The sequence below is a fragment of the Galleria mellonella genome, unplaced genomic scaffold (assembly GCF_026898425.1).
Source record: "Galleria mellonella isolate WM207_F2 unplaced genomic scaffold, CSIRO_AGI_GalMel_v1 utg32, whole genome shotgun sequence".
Lineage (NCBI taxonomy): Eukaryota > Metazoa > Arthropoda > Insecta > Lepidoptera > Pyralidae > Galleria > Galleria mellonella.
In genome coordinates this window covers 3386111-3406121 of record NW_026442075.1, presented here as the reverse complement: position 1 = coordinate 3406121, position 20011 = coordinate 3386111, and the positions used below count along the sequence as shown (strand labels likewise).

Here is a 20011-nt window from a genome sequence, read left to right as displayed (position 1 = left end):
AAAAAATATCATAGTGATTGGTTAAGCCGTTAAGATGCCATAAAGTAACAAACAAACTCACTTTTACATTTATAATATAAGTAAGAATTATAATACTTTTACTGCTACCTTTCCTTTATGGTTGCGTATACCAAGCGTGGCCATTAGGTACTGGCAAAATCTCAGGAGGAGGCCTATGTTTAACAGTGGACAGTTAACGGCTGATCTGATGATGATGATGATGATGATGATGATGCTGTTATTATATTGCGTTGGTATTGCTACTAATTCTACTACTAGTAGGTACCTATAAACGTAAAAGTTTTTTTTTAAAGGGCAGAAATGAAATGGTAACCCGGCTATTGGTGTACAATGGCGGGGCACCAGTGATTACAGACAGAGATTACTAACAATCCTTTTCCCCCCCAACGTAAAAGTTTGTGAGGTTGTATAGGTGCATGTCTATTACACGATTAATACTAGCTGTTGCCAGCGACTTCGTCCGCGTTTCCGTCGTTTTTCGTAAAATAAGTAGCCTATGTCCTTCCTCACGGTTCAGTGGTTTTGATGTAACAGACACATTTCCCTTCACTGCTCTGTTCCTATTGATCGTGATGAAAAGTGATGAAAAGTATACTATAACCTATCCAGGAGTATGAGAATAATTGTACCAAGTTTCGTTAAAATCCGTCGAGTAATTTTTGTTTCTATAACGAACATACAGACAAAAATTTTACTGATTGCATTTTTGGCATCAGTATCGATCACTAATCAACCCCTGATAGTTATTTTGGAAATATATTTCACGTACAGAATTGACCTCACTACAGATTTATTATAAGTATAGATACAAGTCGATCACCCTCAGGTCTTATCAGCGTCAATATGATATCACAATATTATCATTGCTTTAACAATTCACATTTTATTTTTCTATGCAACTTGACACGACCAGTCATCCGGCAGATCTGAAGCCGGCACAAAGCACTGCAATTGTGTCACGCACGTGCCTGCATGCGCCGTCCATTTCCGTGATATGTTCGCGTGACGAATTAAACCTATATTGTTGCCATATACGCTCGACAAAGTATTCTTTTAATTACACCTATAAGTCGGGATTATTTGCAAGGTTTCGCTTATAAATTGTTTGAGGAGAAAGTTTCCTTTTCATCTTTTAGGCGTTAAGGAAAATAATTTCATTATTAAAAATTATTGTTAATTTTTATTAATATAAATAAATAATAATTATTAACAGTTATTAAAAAAATGTGTAACAGTGCAACCTTATATTTGTTAATAATGGTTTATATTATTATTGTAAAAAAAAAGAAAAATTGTTTAACTGGAGTTAAAAGTAGCTTATATCCTATTTTAAAACATAATGAAAGGCTAATGAAGAAATCATTCCAAAAATACTCTATAAATGAAATTAGTAACAAACCAAAATATTTCATTTATTAATTGATTGTTAACCCTTCTTTGCATGATTTTTTTATTGGTGAAATAAATCAAGGTGATATAATTCATGTTCAAAATTAAAGGAAAAATAGTTAAAAAGATAAATTTGACAGCTATGTTTTTTTTCTGCAATGGACATTAATAAGGTATAGACACAATCAACTTTAAGTGAACTTGGTTTTTAAATAATTTTTGGGCATTCAATGTTATGATGGAAATTTTCATCATTAAAAGGGTTAATTTCTACTGCTACTGGACATCAGCAGACTGTCTAATGGCTGGGTTAATTATTAATTTGTATACAGTTTACTGACGTATATAAATATCTTTTACACACTCGTATACCATCTCAAATGTTGCATGTAGGTACCTGTATTAAATCTCACGACGACGACTGTTAAAATTATACAATCACTAAGTGCGAATAATAAACAAACAAACGCATTGTTTAAATATATGTCTAAATAGGTAATATTAATATAGATTATAGTAAAAATAACGTAGCAATTACCTCATAACATGTCATGTTGTTAAAGCTTTACAACCCTTCATCATTAGATTCTAATTACTGGACTAGTAGTCTCAAAGGAATCGAGAACATTCGCTATAACATCAGTGATAATGGTTATACAAACGAATCGGGGGATAAAAGTAGGCACGGAGGTAATATTGGTTATAGTTCATCATCCCATAATACCCGGATTAACGCGTTACAACCCTTTGTGGGCGGATTTAAAAACTTCACCAAAACATTTACATGCGTTGATTTTTATTTGGCTTGAATAACATTAAATATTTGTGCAGCGAGCTTTATTGTGTAATGTAATATTAAATTTATTAATAATAATAATGTTTTCTGAATATTTTTTCCTAAATGACATAGAATTATCAATTTCGTGTCTCATTTCCTTTAATCAAACACCTTTTATTTTATGAAACCCCAAATCAAATGATTATAAATAAAAAACACTGCAATTTAAATAAAAACAAAAGCTTTTATTAGAAATATTTTAAAAGAATAACATTTTATTTTTAATGTGAAGAATGAAATTGTTTCACTGTATAAATAATTTCGCGGAACGCTGATGGCTTTTTTACGGAACTCCTAGGTTCCGCGGAACCCACTTTAGGAATCGCTGGATTAGACACCAGTTCAATTCGTATCTAATATTTTTTTTTATCTCTACAGATATCCCGAATTATATTGAAAAAAAAAAATACATTTCTCGTAGTTTATAGCTATAAAGACCTAATGTTGCGTACAAACGAACATTTACAATAACTGTCATACACATTAGTGGATTTCTTTGATGCAAAATGTTTCTTAACAACCCTTCACGTCAGTTTATCGCAACAGGAAGCCAGGGAATAAATATTCACCTCACATATTTTGCCAACCCTCCGCTTTGTCCTAACAACCACTTTCGTTCGATTCTGTCAATTTATATTTGCCTGCAATCATTAATGCAACCGTCGACGCCTACCTACAGTTACTATCAAAAATCAATGACCAGAATGTAACAATACCAATTTTAGTGTAATAAAAGATGTATAGGTACATGTATGTATGTAGATATATACATTAAATTAGGACTAGTAACTACTTTATAAACAGTTCCCGTTGGAAAGCTTCGTAGTAAATTCTTGTTGAATTCGTCAAGATGGGTCGATTGATTTATTATCTGTCACTGATAATACGTGTAATAATTTTTGTAATAGTAGGTCATTATATTCATTATATGAGCCGTTACCTGTCCACCGTTGAACATAGGCCTTCCCCATTATGGGGATTTGCCAGTAGTTGCTACGCTAGACAACCATAATTAGACTTTGTTGATGTTTTAAGAGAAATGATACTGCCCATGTCTCGTTCATTAATTTCCCTTAATCACCTCTTATAATACTCACGGGAAAAGAAGGTAGGTACAGTATAACAAAATTACTCTTTTATTCCTAAATCCACTTTTTTAGATGCGCTTTGAATGAGATTGGATTAGGTATTATTGTTGTCATAATAATAATAAATATGAAACTTTTATTCCACTTTCTAACAGTCGTGACTAAATTCAGTTAAAAAATTAATATTTTTAATGGATGTACTTTATAATTAAAGTTTCTATTGAAATTCTTGATACGAGTCCTATTTAAATAGGTAGATTTTTTTACACATTGCATTTCATTAACTTTAGTTGACTGTACCTGCCGTTTTGCATTGCGAGCACTATAATCTACAAAGAAACACCCTGCCTCCCCCCGCAGTCAAACAGAATGGTGACGGAGGGGGTAACTCCAGGAAGGCTCCTAGCTTTAATTGAGGCGGTTTCGAGCAAACTAGCCGACTGAATAGGTGTCAAGAGCAATGCGTCAAAACGGCCCGTTGGGGGCGCAGACGTGCCCCGTAACCGGAGCCACTCGCCTTATAATGCTACATAATTCAATTGATTCCCCGACACTACCCGCACGCTTCCTTCTAACTTCGTTTAGAGCGTTTTGATATCGGATACGTCGTTTTGACGCCTCCTCGTGCAATTCTTTCCACACTGACTTAGGGGAAAAATAAAAGCAAAATAGAATTCACTATTCCTTTGTTTTATTTGGTTTAGATACTTTATAAATAGTATATAAATAACTTATATTGCTAGCTTAGTGTTGATAGGTGACGACGGGTGATGAGTAGGAGACTTGGCCGAGGTTCGTGCTGTACGCCAGTTTGGCGACGGGAGCAGCAGCGTATGCAACTGGCGCTGGAGCGTATGCAACGGGAGCAGCATACGCGACCTTAGCAACTGGTGCAGCGTATGCGACCTTGGCAACAGGGGCAGCATAGGCGACCGGGGCGGCGGCGTAGGCAATCTTAGCTGGCGCAGAGGCTGCCTGTCCCTCGTAACGTACGATGGCATTGAATCCGTTCACTTTATCGGCTGTGTACTCGACGATACGCTGGACGCCGTCGGGTTGAATGAGGGAGTAGGATCCATGGACAGCGTCGCCGGCGCGACCCTCCTTCTGCTGCTTGACGTCCCCGCTGTGCTGGTCCTGCACTGAATATTCGAACTCGTAGTTGGCGGGAGCCTCCGGCTCTACATACGCAACTTTGGCCACTGGCACCGCGGGGATGGCGATTGCCGCAGCCGCGGCTACGAAGCAGAAGAAGGATATTACCTAAAAATATGTAAACATTTATTATGTTATTATTTTTGTAAACTAGATGAATATAGTAATTAATTCTTATAAATAAATACATTAAAATATAAAATAAATATTTTATTTTATAAACAAAAAATGCATAGGTTAATCTAGTAGGTCCAGTTAAAAGCATAAAATATTTTATACCGAACTTCCTTATATTACAATGGCCATAAGTACTAAGACTCCTAAAATAATCACTAAGATTTCCTAAAAATCCCATGGCAAAAGTAATTTAAAAAAATAAAATGAAATGCTGTCCCTTGGTGAATGAATCACTTGAGAAAGGTTGGACTAATTTATTTATTTTTTTAAATATTAATAATTTTATTTTTATTCAGCTAACTGAATGGAAATAAAATTAAAATGTATCTGATACATAGTGATAAAAAAATGTATTGACTTATTTTCAATTCAATTATAATAATAATATATTTATTTATGTCTCTTCACAAACAACATAAATTTTATTATTTTCAATTCAATTGTAATTCTATTATAAGTTCATCGGAATCGTTTTGTAGTATTGATAGGTGATTAATTAATTCCATATATACGATCTTATATGTAAAATTCTCTATTAGTGTAATTCGAAAACTCTTCCAAATTAAATATCTCTGACCACGATCGTTAATGACACAATTATCATTTACAAATAGTTTTTTTTTTATTTCTATTATTATCACGTTTCCAATATCCTTTGGCAACTTCACAAAACAAACACAAACAAGTTTTTTTTTTTAAACTGATCAACGTCTCTCTGGTTAATTAATTTCAATATAAAATTATATTTTGATCATTACTGTCACTCAGCTACTTACTTGGGCGTTCATGTTGTATGGTAGAAGTGTTATCAGATAATGTACTCCTAGGTCGGTAACCGGAGCTTTTATACCAGTCATGCACGTTTGATCTGACGGTCATATTTTGCGACTACTTTGAGAATGATGCAATATGCACTCCATTACACTTCTTATTATATTGCTTATACTGTACCTTTTCTATGCATTTTTTGATGTAAATTGAGTTGTATTAAAAAAATTACTAGATGGAGACTTTGTACAAAAGTCGTTTGCTTGGGTACCTCTGTCCCATTCCTGTTCCAACCGTAAAGCAGTTGTGTTTGCGTGGCTGTGTTTCGGTTTGAAGGATGGGATATGGCGTGAATTTACTGGGTACAGAGGAATAACACCTGAGTTCTCAAGAATGGCAACGTATGGGGGGGGGGGTATCATGGGCGAAACAGTATACTTTGTTATAACCATGGTACGGCTCATGTCTATAGGCGACGGTTACCACTTTCCATCAGGTGGGCCGTCAGCTTGTTTGCCATTCTAAGTTGTATAAAAAAAAAAGTTTCAAAAGAACAAGAACTAACTTTTTTTTTAATTCTCATCTCATTTAAAATACTGGACAGATAAGGCGAACATAAAGCGAAATATTATCTGCGGATAAAATGTACCTACCTACTTTGTTTCCGCTGGATATTAGAATAACAAGTTGGTTGACGTTTCACTTAATGTAAAATAGTAAGACATAAATAATACCATTAATGTCACACCATCACGAACACCCACGATATTTCTTATGAGCTACAATTTTTTATTTAATGGATGATATGGAAATGGTAACCTCGCCTGCACGAACGCTGTATACGCTGTATACGCTGTACATGGTATACGCTGACGGGGCACCAGTGAGGGATGATAAATGAGAATAAAAAGGAAGGTCAGTTAGCTCATCGTGACGATCGTTAGATCGTGAATATACCTGAAATTCAACGTGATGGTTTCCACGTGGAGGTCGACCAGACAGGGAATATTGTTAGCAATGGAACTGGATCCACAATATTAACAATCCCTTGATCTGTAATGGATGATAATGGAAAGGTAACCTCGCCTTCGCTATATACACCGGCGCAGCGAGGCACCAGTGAGGGATGGTAAGTGAAAATGAAAGAGCAGGTCAGTTAGCCCATCGTGATAAATACACTTGGAATTCAACACGATGGTTTCCAGGGTGGACCACATGGAGGTCTACCTGAAGAGGTATATTGCCAGCAATGGGACTGGTTGTTCGCATTACTAATTAATTAGAATACACGTCTCTGTATCGAAGTCTAATAAAACATATCCCTAGCTTACGACCGAGCATTATTTTAATTTTACGATAAAAAGAAATCTCAGGCATGAGTTATACTGAGTTTCTAATCTGGAACATTTTTTTTTATTATTACCTAAAGTTTGAAACTTCATAAGATATTTTCCACAAAAAAAATCGACTTCAATTACGACAAAATTAATTAATTTGATTTAAAAACTACTGTGCTAATTTTGATAAATTTTCTGTGGGACCAATTTGTAAGTATTTACTTTTAGATAAAAAAGAATGTTCCAAATTGATTTACACCTGACAATATTATTAGATAACATACATAAAGGTTGTCTGTAAGAGATTGCCCTAGCGATAAGACCGCCTTTTGTACCTTTATGTGTATATTTCAAACTGTATTTATGTTACTGTATTTCACTTGAATTATTCACTTGTAATTGTATATTTTTATTTATGGTGCAATAAAGAGTTAAATAAATAAATAAAAAAACAACATCACGCGTATAGTTTTCTGTACATAGGAAGCATAGGAATTTTACTAAGTATGTGGGATGATCGGTTCAGAATATGAAAACAAATTTCACAGAATCCTTTTTTTTTTAATTTTTTGACACAACACGACTGAGTGCATTGCTTGTTAAATAACTGCCTTCTTAACACTAGTCCGTTCGTCATTTAGTCATTCGTCCCATTTGTTCCGTTTCATTCCATCATAGTTCAGAAATCCTACTTATATCTTAGGATAGATTTGGATACCCATCAGAGATAGTCGATATTAGTTGAGTTCCGATATGTATTTCGTTGTTACGTGCAGTTCTTAATATTTTTTTTTATAAAAACAAGTAAAGTTCCACTGTACACATATGACTGTATACATATTATTGTATCCGTAATAACAAATAGTAGGACAGTCTAGTTTGGACTTACGAGTATAATGACATGTTATGTTTTTAAAATAAAATATTATTTTTAAAAAGATTTTTGATAATGTCTTATTTATACCTATCTACCTATAAAAGTTAATAAGTAATAAAACAATCATATTAGTGAATTTTTATATTTTTTTATTAATAAATAAATAACTATTAACTAAATATTTAATGTTGATAGGAGACAACGGGAGATGAGTAAGAAACCTGGCCGAGGTTTGTACTGTACGCCAGTTTGGCAACGGGAGCAGCGGCATATGTGACTGGTGCTGGGGCGTATGCAACGGGAGCAGCATACGCGACCTTATCAACTGGTGCAGCGTATGCGACCTTGGCAACAGGAGCGGCGTAAGCGACCGGGGCGGCAGCGTAGGCAATCTTAGCTGGCACCGGGGCTGGCTGTCCCTCGTAACGTACGATGGCGTTGAATCCGTTCACTTTATCGGCTGTGTACTCGACGATACGCTGGACGCCGTCGGGTTGAATGAGGGAGTAGGATCCGTGGACAGCGTCGCCGGCGCGGCCCTCCTTCTGCTGCTTTACGTCCCCGCTGTGCTGGTCCTGCACTGAATACTCGAATTCGTAGTTGGCGGGAATCTCCGGTTCTACGTACGCCACCTTGGCCACTGGCACCGCGGGGATAGCAATCGCCGCTGCCGCGGCTACGAAGCAGAAGAAGGCTACTACCTGAAATTGAAGTAAAGATTTATAAAAATTTAGAACATTTTTTATTAACACTGACAGATTGATAGATAATGCACAGAAGGACAGATAGATACATGAAGTTTCTTATATTCACGGGTAAAAGCGAGATCGGGACATGTTTACTGATATGGGATAGCAAGTAACCCTAAAAAAACACTAAATTCAATTTCATTGTGATTTGTTAAGAGGTAACAAACAAACTCATGTTCACATTTACGAGTATAATAATGGTAAAGAAACATAAGTAATTAATACTACTTGCTGTGCCCAATAAGGTCCAACCATATTGTAGAATGCAATAAGTAATAAATAAATAATAAAAAGTATTTCTAGATACTATCATAAGCACAAGCAAAAAACGGCTTCTTATCCAGGCTATCAAGTTTGAAAATTAAATTATATTTCGATTATTACTGTCACTCAGCTACTCACTTGGGCGTTCATGTTACACATTGGATATATTATCAGATAATGTACTCCTAGGTCGGTAACCGGAGCTTTTATATCAATGTTGCATGTTTGATTTGACGGTCATATTTTGCGAATGATGCAATATCCAATCCGTTCAAGTTCATGATACATTGTTAATATTGTTTTGTCTCGAGCAAGTTTTTTTTTTAGTAAACATTTGTTTTAGAATTTATGAACTTAAATAATAATTCTGAATTTACTTTTTACTGAATATCACTCACATGTATGTAAATAATTCCGATGATATAACCATTTCTGATATAATTTCAAATGTTTCAATTTACTCTTAATTCAATGTTATAGTTACAACATTTGTTATTAATAATTTATTTATATTATGATTAAAATTTTGTGGTACAGGTAATATATTAATTGCCGTTTCAACTATTTCTAGGAAATTAATTTATTTTCGGAAATAGATACTATAAAATGGAAAAAAAATTATATATAATAAGAATTTTTTAGGAAAAATAGAAACCTGTAAAGAATAGGCTGTGTAAAGAAAGCAATGTATTTGTATAAGATAGTGAAGTTATTTAAACTAATATTAAGTATAAAAAATAGATATTAAATTTTTTGTTTATAAAGGATAAACATAAAAACGTTTAAAAAAATAATCTATAGAAAGTTGTATTATCAGCGAGTAGCACGGGTTATATTTTAGTTTAAAAAAATGTATTTAATATTCTACCCTATTCTATCTACCCATCTGAAGATAGAGTCGGTCACTATTATACTGAATATAGAAATATGTAGTTATTGATTATATAGATTATATACTAACTATATGCGTCAAATTGAAACCGGTGTATTTAGTTCCAAGATTTGGATTATTGAGAAAAAAAAATACATCTAATTAATAATTGTAAAAATAATTACCTTACGAAAGTGATGAATCTACTGATAATATTAATCTGCAATTATAATTCTTAATGTATTATTATTACCACTTTCTTTTATCGTGATTTGCCTCTCTAACTTCATCCACGTTCTATATATATATATATCTCTTCACACAGCCTTGTCGGTATCGAGTACTCTAAATTTAGTCTTTCATTAAAACGCGTCTTCAACTAAACAAAGATTTTTTAATGCGAATCGTTCACTGATTATTTTTAGTACTTTAGTATTTTTAGTAATTCATTTAAATACTAATTTTCATTTCATCATCGTTATCACTTGTCTGTTTTTTATATATCTATTATTATAGTTTTAACAGAAGTAGTTATGATATTTGAATTTACATATAAAATTATATATGTCTTACTAGCTGTATCCCGCGGCTCCGCCCGCGTTAATCATAATATAAAATATTCTATATGCTAAGTTAGGATATAACTCTCCCGTGTATCAAACTTCATTCAAATTCGTTCAGTAGTTTTTGCGTGAAATAGTAACAAACACCCATTCAGTATCCATCATTATAAACTCGCATTTATTATGTTAATAGGCTTAGACAATCATTATTATCATACATGTAGGTTACTTAACTTTGAATAACAAATAAGCAATAGTTTATCTAATGGAAAGCAGTAACTATCGCCTGCATACGTGAACCATAGCATAAATATCACAAAGTGCACTGTATGTGAAGAATTATTATTATAATATTCAAAGAAATCTCTGTAAATTAAGAAGTACGAATAACCTGCCAGAAAAATTAACTATTTTCAAAATGACTATAGCCAATGTAATAGCCAATAAAAATATACATCCAAACTAAAAAATAAAAAGTGTCACATACATGGACCCTGAAAACACAATTTTATACGACTGCTTTTTAAGTGGTCGTATAAAAGTGATATTTTAATAACTAAATAAGCAAAGAGAGCTGTGTGCAATTGCAATTTCAATGCTAACTTAGCAGGCACTAAGTTGAGGCACTAATGATATGAAAATACCTCATTACGTGCATATATTTGCATTGATAAATTTTGCATATTGCATATTCTTTTATAAAAATTTTTCATTCATTCATATTTGCATTGATAATATATTGTTCTTTAAAGGGAACAAAAAATTTTTTCATTCATTCATTCATTTTGTTAATGTTCAATTACATATTACAAAAAAATTTAACAATAAATATAGGTACTTTTGCGGAAAGTGCGTTTAAATGATGTCTGAAAGCGTAGAATTGAATAAATACTCGCTAGCTTTTTCCCTACTTTTTACAGTATATGTATGTCATAATAAGATTACTGTCATTATATTAAGTACATATAGATGCATTAAATTTAAAATAGATAATAAATGTGAATGATACATGAGAGATGTCTAAATATATATATATATATATATATATATATATATATATATATATATATATATATATATATATATATATATATTGTAATCGACTTCAAACAAAGGAGGAAATTCTCAATTCGATTTTATTTACATCTGTTATCTTAGAACTAAGTCAATTAGTTACTGATTTGAAAAATTATTTTCGTTTTTATCTGGAAGGATACCCTTTCATTATTATCATTCATCATGTCCCATAGAAATTCCATTAAAATCGGGTCAATAGTTTGGTTTTTTAATCAAAATATCTGGTTTTGCCACGATTGGAATAGATTTTTTGTTTGTGGAACAAAATCTACTTATTTAACTTCTACAACTCAGACGTGGTATGTTAATACAGTATTATAATATTATTATTGTACGATCAAATTGTAAATCTCTATAATTTGCAAATAAAGACAACTAATTGATTAAACTATACTAGCGTCTGAGTAATAATTAATAATATTATTTTTGCAATTGATTAGGTTTATAAATTTCCGTGTTAGTCCCATATATCGGGATAGGATTTGGTGTCCTACTCATATTATAAATTCAAATATTTTCAACCTTATTAAATGTAGTCATTACTTATCAGTGACTTTAATATGTCGATGCCTTTTATTATTATTGAAATGGCTGCTTTTAGAATTGAATACAGCTGATCGATTTTTCAATTATATTCAACTTGAAGTTAAAAAATGTAATAGTTTTGCATGATTATTCCATAATGTGATAGTGTATGAAATCGGATTTTTGTTAATTATTCTATTTTATTTATACCTATTTATTTGGATAAAAATAAGATAAACATATTATAATTAATTAGTCATTATAATTTAATCAATAAATAATAATAAATGCATATATTTAATGTTGGTAAGAAATGACTGGAGATGAATAAGAAACCTGACCGAGGTTTGTACTGTACGCCAGTTTGGCAACGGGAGCAGCGGCGTATGTGAGTGGTACCGTAGCGAATCCAACGGGAGCAGCATACGCGACCTTAGCAACTGGTGCAGCGTATGCGGCCTTGGCAACAGGAGCGGCGTAAGCGACCGGGGCGGCGGCGTAGGCAATCTTAGCTGGCGCCGGGGCTGCCTGTCCCTCGTAACGTACAATGGCGTTGAATCCGTTCACTTTATCGGCTGTGTACTCGACGATACGCTGGACACCGTCAGGCTGGATGAGGGAGTAGGATCCATGGACAGCGTCACCGGCGCGGCCCTCCTTCTGCTGCTTGACGTCCCCGCTGTGCTGGTCCTGTACTGAATACTCGAACTCGTAGTTGGCAGGAGCCTCCGGTTCTACGTACGCCACTTTGGCCACCGGCACAGTGGGAATAGTGACCGCCACTGCCGCGGCTACGAAGCAGAAGAAGGATACTACCTGTACAGAAATAAAACGGTATGACATCAAAAACATTTTTAAACACAAAAAAAAATATCTACATTAAATGGCAATTTTAACTGACTTCAAACGAGTCGAATGAATTGTTAGTAATGCTACTAGATCAGACACTATCAGGTCGACCTCCGTGTGGTCTCCCCTGGAAATAATCGTGCTGAATTTCAGGTGTATTTATTACGATGGGCTAACATGCTTTTTCATTCTCACTTCTCATCCCTCAGTTGTGCCCCGCTAGCGTCTAAAGTTACTGCAAATGGAGTTACAATTCCATTAATATCCATTAAAAAACCGAATTCAAGAAGGATCTCAATTAGGTTTTTTTTAATGACGTCAGTTTTTCGTATAACAAAATGAAATTATATTTTGATTAATTGTTTTGGGCACGTACTTTAGCAACCATGTTGTTTGTTTTCTTTACAGTGCAATTATGTGTTGCTTCAATTGTCAGTCCGCAGTTTTATACCTGTTCCTCTATTTCACTCACACATGTTGGTATCTACTGTGTATAATAACGCTAATAAATGTGCGCAGGCGGCGTAATACTAGGTCATACGGAATTTGGTATTGACTTGGTTTATTTTTAAATCAACGTTTTAGTATATTACGGTTCTTGTGAGTGATAGTATTTACATATATGTAAATTCTACTATCTCTGTCTCAAGGGTGCCGGGGTTGCAGTTGGAACCAGCAGCCTAATTATAAATCATTAAAAATTGTTCTACTAATTTTTGTTAAGTTTTTAGAGATCTCACCTCAACAGTCGCTCCGCGATTGGTCGTCACAAGACTCATATCCTATGCATTGAAGTAATTTTACTCACCTATATAGATACTAACGTAATGTATTGACGTAAGACATATAACTCTTATGATCCAACGATGGAAACTAGTTCAGTTCTAATACACATCTTCATACTTTTTTACACTTTCACACGATTTACAGAATCTATTTCATTCGTTTCATCAATCGACATGTATTAATTCCCAATTTATATAGTTAAGAATGAATACAGTTATGTTATTTAAAAATAATTTCAAAATTGGCAAGAAGTCATCTGTATATAGCATATGCTATATGTGAAGTGGGTAAACAGATTTCAATTAAATTTTATTATTAAATAGATAATAATAATTAGTATACCTTTCATGAGATCGGTAGAGCGAAAATGAGATGTAACTTAACCCTTTTATTTTATGTAAAATGTAAAGATTTCGCATAACTGGATGTTAAAACTGACTGATTGATCAACACACTGTCAAAACAACAAGATCTAGAAACACGATGTTTTGACACAGGAGTCCTTTATAATAAACAGTACAAAATAATTTTCTAAAAAAAAATAAACAAAAAAATGGAAACTATTTGAATTAATAACAGAATGAATATTATTCACTTATAACAAATTTCACCATAGGTTTGTTATCTACTTATTTCTAAATGAGAACGAGTATCGACAGTCCATCAATCTAAGCGAAACTTGTACAGTGAGTGTTGTATACAAAATACTTCTAGCAAATGCATAAACTTTAAGTTGTGAATTTTACAAAATTTACTATTTCGATTATTAACTAAATCTCAATAGTGCACTTAAGAATATTTGATAATATAAATAACACGTTCAATGAGTGATTTATATTCACGAAACCCGTCTCTAAACTAAATAGAATAACATTTCGACTATTATTTTTGAAACGATTTATGTCTACCTTAAAATCGAAGAGACCTATAAATAGAAAGATTATTGGAATTCCCACAGAACCGAAACCGAAATTCCAATTTGCTCAACTATGGAGAGGGTTACGCGCCGGAATTTCGGTGTAAGATAGAATTTGCAATGAGATAATTATGCAGAAAAAGTGAAGAAAATAATTTTGAGAACCAATGTTCTTGTATATACGATCCCGTATAGCAAACGCAGTGTGTAAGAATGCGACAATCTTAAATATGGTATAAAAATTACTTAAATTATGATAATGAAGTAACAATATATATTTATATATACAGTGTGGCATGAAGTCAATATAAAATCTGAGTTACGTTAACGAGTTTCAAACACTGAAGTCTATAAGAGTGAAAATACAGATGAGACACGGGCGGTGCAAATATAGGACACAGCAATGACCCGCCGAGTCGTACCATCTGTACCATACATTTCTCGAAGCGACTCACGACTCGTTTGACATACTGTAATTTCATTCAAGTTTTAGTGATCAAGAGGACATATTTTAACTGGCTATGTTGCCAATATATCTAATACTTCTATCTTATAGTATACGAATTACCGCTTGTCAAAGTCCTTCAATTTTGTCAATGACATGCACAGCGAGCATCAAAATTCTAAGATACTTCTAGCAAATGCATAAACTTTATGTTGTGAATTGTACAAAATTTACTATTTCGATTATTAACTAAAACTCAATAGTGCATTTAAGAATATTTTATAAGTAGAATATGTTGACATGGAATGCCAAATCATTATTATAATTATAAAAATAAAGTTGTCTAATATTGATACGATCATTATAAATTTAGATAGGTAATTATTTAGATAACAATTTATAATAGAGTTATTGAATAAATTCTAATTTAAACCACCTTTATTCAAATAGACTTGTTTACAAACACTTTTAAACCCTTTTAATTTTTTTGCAGGGTTCAGAAAGTTATTATCTGTTGAGTCTAAAATTACATGGTCGTTAAAAGCCCGTGCATGATCGTCTAACATCATGCACATTTGTCATTCAAATAATCGTTTAGACTTTGTTCAATAAGTGTTTTTTTAATAACAGTTTTAAACTTATAAAAAGGTAGATCCTAAATATATATATCCCATATGTATATCCTTTGGTATTTTTTATTACATTTAATGCCCATTCCCATAAAAGACCTATTAACTTTTTCTAAACGATAGTTTGGAACAGCAAGTCTAGCTACAAAAGCTGTTAAGATTATTGAGATCGCTGTTTTTAAGAAACAGTCGAAGATTCCTGCAACACACAAAATGTTTGCGTATATGTATTTTGAAGCTACGGTATAGGTGTTTCCAGAGATACTAACTTAAATAACTGATATGGTTTTACATGAGATCTTACAGCTTTTTATAGTGGAAGAACAACGTTGCGAGACTAGGTATTTTTTTACATTTTTTCTTTTTAATGGGATGTTCTTATTCTGTAATGTTTGCATCTACACTTTCCATCAATTTATAATTTGCTAATAAACTAAATAATTGAATACGCTCACAGTAGGATGTTGTTTTTCTCCAAGAAGCCCTGTTTCAGTAATGGTCTATTTAACAAAATGTAAAATTGAAAGAATAACTCAATTTTCTTTTGTCTTATTATTATAACAGGTATTTTAATTTTGTATTCTACGCTGTCTTATGTTTTAGAATGAAGTATAAAACGTTATTATTGATTTAACAACTCGATTTATTTATCATATAAATAAATAACTTTAAACTCAACTATGGCACTTAATACTAAATACTTCTAATGTTGGTAAGAAACGGCGGGGGAGGAATAAGAGACGTGACCGATATTTGAGGCGTAGGCTCCATTGGCAACGGGAGCGGGTGCATAGGCTACATTGGCAACTGGAGCAGAGGCGTAAGTTACGGGGCCTTGGGCGGCATATGTGACTGCGGCTGGTGCAGCATAGCTGACAGGAGCTGGAGCGGCGTATTTGACGTGAGCAACGTTAGCAACTGGAGCCGGCGCGGCGTAGCTGACAGGAACAGAATTAGCAACTGGAGCTGGCGCAGCATATCTGACGTGAGCTACATTAGCAACTGGAGCCGGCGCAGCGTAGCTGACAGGAACAGAGTTGCCAACTGGAGCCGACGCGGCATATCTGACGTGAGCAACGTTAGCAACTGGAGCCGGTGCGATATATCTGACATGAGCAACGTTAGCAACTGGAGCCGGTGCGGCATAAGTGACAGGTACAGCGTTAGCAACTGGAGCCGGCGCGGCATATCTGACGTGTGCAACGTTAGCAACTGAAGCCGGCGCGGCATAGCTGACAGGAACAGCGTTGGCAACTGGAGTCGGTGCCGAATAAGTGACGGGAGCAGCGTTAGCGACTGGAGTCGATGCGGCGTAGTTGACGGGAGCGGGAGCAGCGTAACTAACGGGAGCCGGTGCGTAGGCCACTTTAGCTACGGGAGCAGCATAGGCAACCTTGGCAACAGGAGAAGTTGCATAGGCGACCTTGGCGACGGGGGCGGCTGCATAGGCAACATTAGCGTGCGCAGCAGTAGTTTGACCCTCGTAACGTACAACAGCGTTAAATCCATGTTCGTTATCAGCGGTGTATTCCACGATGCGTTGAGTGCCATCTGGTTGAACTAAAGAGTAGAATCCGTGGACAGCATCACCGGAGCGGCTTTCCTTTTGCTGTTTCACATCGCCGCTGTGTTGATCTTGTACTGAGTACTGGTATTCATAATTGGCCGGCTCATCAGGCTCTGCGTATACTACCTTGGCAGCAGGCGCCACTGGGACGGCCACTGCTGCTGCTGCAGCCACCAAGCAGAAGAAAGTTGTGATCTATAAAATAAATGTTAAATGTCAATCAAATTCTGTGTAATTCCACATTCTTAAGAGAACGATTATGATAGTAATCCCGGATGAAGAGGTTTTTTGTCCATTGTTCCGGATTGATCGTATCGATCCTACCAACATCCCTCGTATTCATTAGGTAGATTGAAGGAATTTACCATGAAAAATTTATATATTTAAAAATGATAAATCAATTTGCCGTTGTTCGATTTTGAATTTACAACCTTTATTTAATGAATCGGGGTTTACTTATAGTGTACGGTACTCTAAACTATTTTATGTTAATAAAAATTAAAAGTTGATTACTCACTCTAGCTACCATGTTGGTTAGTTTGGTTATTGTGAGTTAATGTGATGTTATGAACCAGCGAAGAGCTTTTATACTAGTACAAGATGTTGCGCAGACGTCTCTGCTGCGCTTACGCATATTAGTATCGACGAGTACTTATGGATGTAGTGGGCAGGCCCCGATGGACATAAATTAGATTAAAGGAAGTTATGTAACCCATTGAGACCCATAATAGATTAATACACGTCGCTAGTTTCATAAACTAATTATTTTTTGAGAAACATAGATTGTGTTTATCTATTAAATAGCATAATTAGGTTTGCTTCAAAATATTTTAATATAGTGATATTTAACAGTCTTATTGTTACCAATTTACTTTATTTCCTTGAAATCACTGTAGTTAATTCTTGAGGAACTCGTCACGATTGGCTAATTGGCCTGCTTTAATTCTCATCTATCATCTCTCCTCGTTAACGTATACCGATAGATTAGGCGGCGTTATCATTCCAATTTTCTTATAAAAAATTATAATTATAATAAAATATAACAAAATAAAATAATTTAAGCTCGTTCTTTGCAACGTTACATTCCTATCTAATCAACTTTTGACTATCCACTATAGTATGTCTATTAAAACTTTACTAGTCTCAATTTTTCTTTAAGCAAACCTTAAATGTTAATTTTAGAAAATAATATGTACTTACAAATTAGTAGGCATGGGTAATATAGATACCAGGGGGAAAGGGATTGTTAACAATAGAGTTTGACAGCCCCATTGCTAGTAATATGCCTTATTAGGTCGACCTCCACATGGTTCCCCCTGGAAATCATCGTAAACAATTCTTGTTGAATTCGTCACGATGGGTTGACTGACCTGATTCGTTTTCCCCTATCATCCTTCACTGGTACCCCGCCGATGTATACCGATAGCGCGGGTGGGGTTACCAATCCATTATTACCCACTAAAAAAAAAATATAGATACCAATTCGATATTTATATTTTGATTTCCTCTAGACATTGATAGTGGAAAAAACATATTTCAATATTGCTCATATTGGTTTCAAGTATCTATTTTCGTATATGTTAAAAGTCTGTTATCAAAAACATAATATTGAATAACAGATTTTTAACATATTCGTTATCGCACCAGTAAATATATATATATATTCTTTATTGCACAAAAACATACAGTAACAACAATAAGTTAATAACAATGTTAGCAAAGGCGAACTTATCTCTAAAAGAGATTTCTTCCAGTCAACCTATAGGAAGTAGTGATGGGCAGTAGTAGTGCAAGACAGAAATTTAAATAAATATTTACATAAATTATATATATATATATATATATATATATATATATATATATATATATATATATATATACACATACACATACATATACACACATACATACACACGTATGATGTATATATGTAGTACCTAAAATATATATTTATATTTATATATTTATTATTATTTTATTTATAATATATATTTACCAGAGGGAGACTTTGTACAAAAGTCGATTGCTTGGGTACCTCTGTCCCATTCGTGTTTCAACCGTGAAGCAGTTGTGTTTGCATGGCTGTGTTTCAGTTTGAAAATATGTAGATACTACACTACACTACTATGTAGTCTATAGGCGACGGTTACCACTATCTACATATATATATTTATTATTACATAACATATTCACTTCTACCGTTTAATGATTCAAAACTGTTTTTTTTTTTTACTTTAAATAGCCATGTTAGTTTAAAAAACAATCCTAAACTCAAGTGTAAACTAAATTGAGAAATATTATTATACTACAAGTATATTTTTACCATCAAAATTATTATTTATTATAACTTGTTTTAAATTGCAATCGTCAATAATGGTAACATGATCAATAAATACAATTTAGTGCAAATAATTTCGTAAGTCGAATCGACTTGTTTAGAACATGATACATTTAAAATACATTTTGATAATAATAGGCTTAGTATATACAAAAAATATGCCGTATAGCCCCGGCATAGAATGGGCCACCCTTTCTTTTTCCGTGGGTGTCATAAGAAGAGACTGAGGGAACTCGAAAACTAGTCATGGGGTGATCAGTGTGTCCCTCTTAAAATGTCACCAAAGCCGAACTATGGTTTTTTTTTTTATAGGTGATAATGAAATAGTAACCTCACCCGCGCTATCGTTATACACCGGCGGGGCACCAGTGAAGGACGATAGATGAGGATCAAACAGGTCAGTTAGCCCATCGTGACGAATTCAACGAAAATTGTTCACGATGGTTTCCAAGGGGAACCACGTGGAGGTTGACTTGATAGGGCATATTACTAGCAATGGGGCTGTCAAACTCCATTGCTAACAATCCGTTTCCCCCCGCCTAACTATGGTTACCATATGGTAGCCAAGCATGGCAACTACTGGCAAAACTTTTTAGTAGGAGGAGGCCTATGTTCAACAGTGGTCAGTTAACAAACTGACATGATGATGATGACACGTAATATTTGCGATGACCACCTATCCACTTCTATATGTTCTTTAACCAAAGGTTGTCTGAAAGAGATTGCCCTAGTTATAAAACCACCTTTTTTATCTTTATGTGTATATTTTAAACTGTACTTCA

The 20011-nt window shown here is 34.0% G+C and overlaps 2 protein-coding genes across 2 annotated transcripts; both read right to left on the bottom strand.

Moving 5' to 3' along the window:
• Window positions 1-4021: 4021 nt before the first annotated feature.
• LOC113515281 (calphotin-like) lies at window positions 4022-17438 on the bottom strand. Its single transcript, XM_052896379.1, has 6 exons — window positions 17409-17438; window positions 16040-17086; window positions 12036-12515; window positions 7889-8351; window positions 5445-5536; window positions 4022-4599 (listed from the first exon to the last, which is right to left on the bottom strand). Exons 1-6 carry the CDS (start codon window positions 17418-17420, stop codon window positions 4081-4083), a joined length of 2613 nt encoding a protein of 870 aa, XP_052752339.1. The 5' UTR covers window positions 17421-17438; the 3' UTR covers window positions 4022-4080.
• Window positions 7779-12620, bottom strand: LOC128200973 (cuticle protein-like). The gene is made up of 2 exons (XM_052896350.1): window positions 12041-12620; window positions 7779-8347 (listed from the first exon to the last, which is right to left on the bottom strand). The coding sequence occupies exons 1-2, from the start codon at window positions 12549-12551 to the stop codon at window positions 7833-7835; spliced, it is 1026 nt and encodes a 341-aa protein (XP_052752310.1). The 5' UTR covers window positions 12552-12620; the 3' UTR covers window positions 7779-7832.
• Window positions 17439-20011: the final 2573 nt, after the last annotated feature.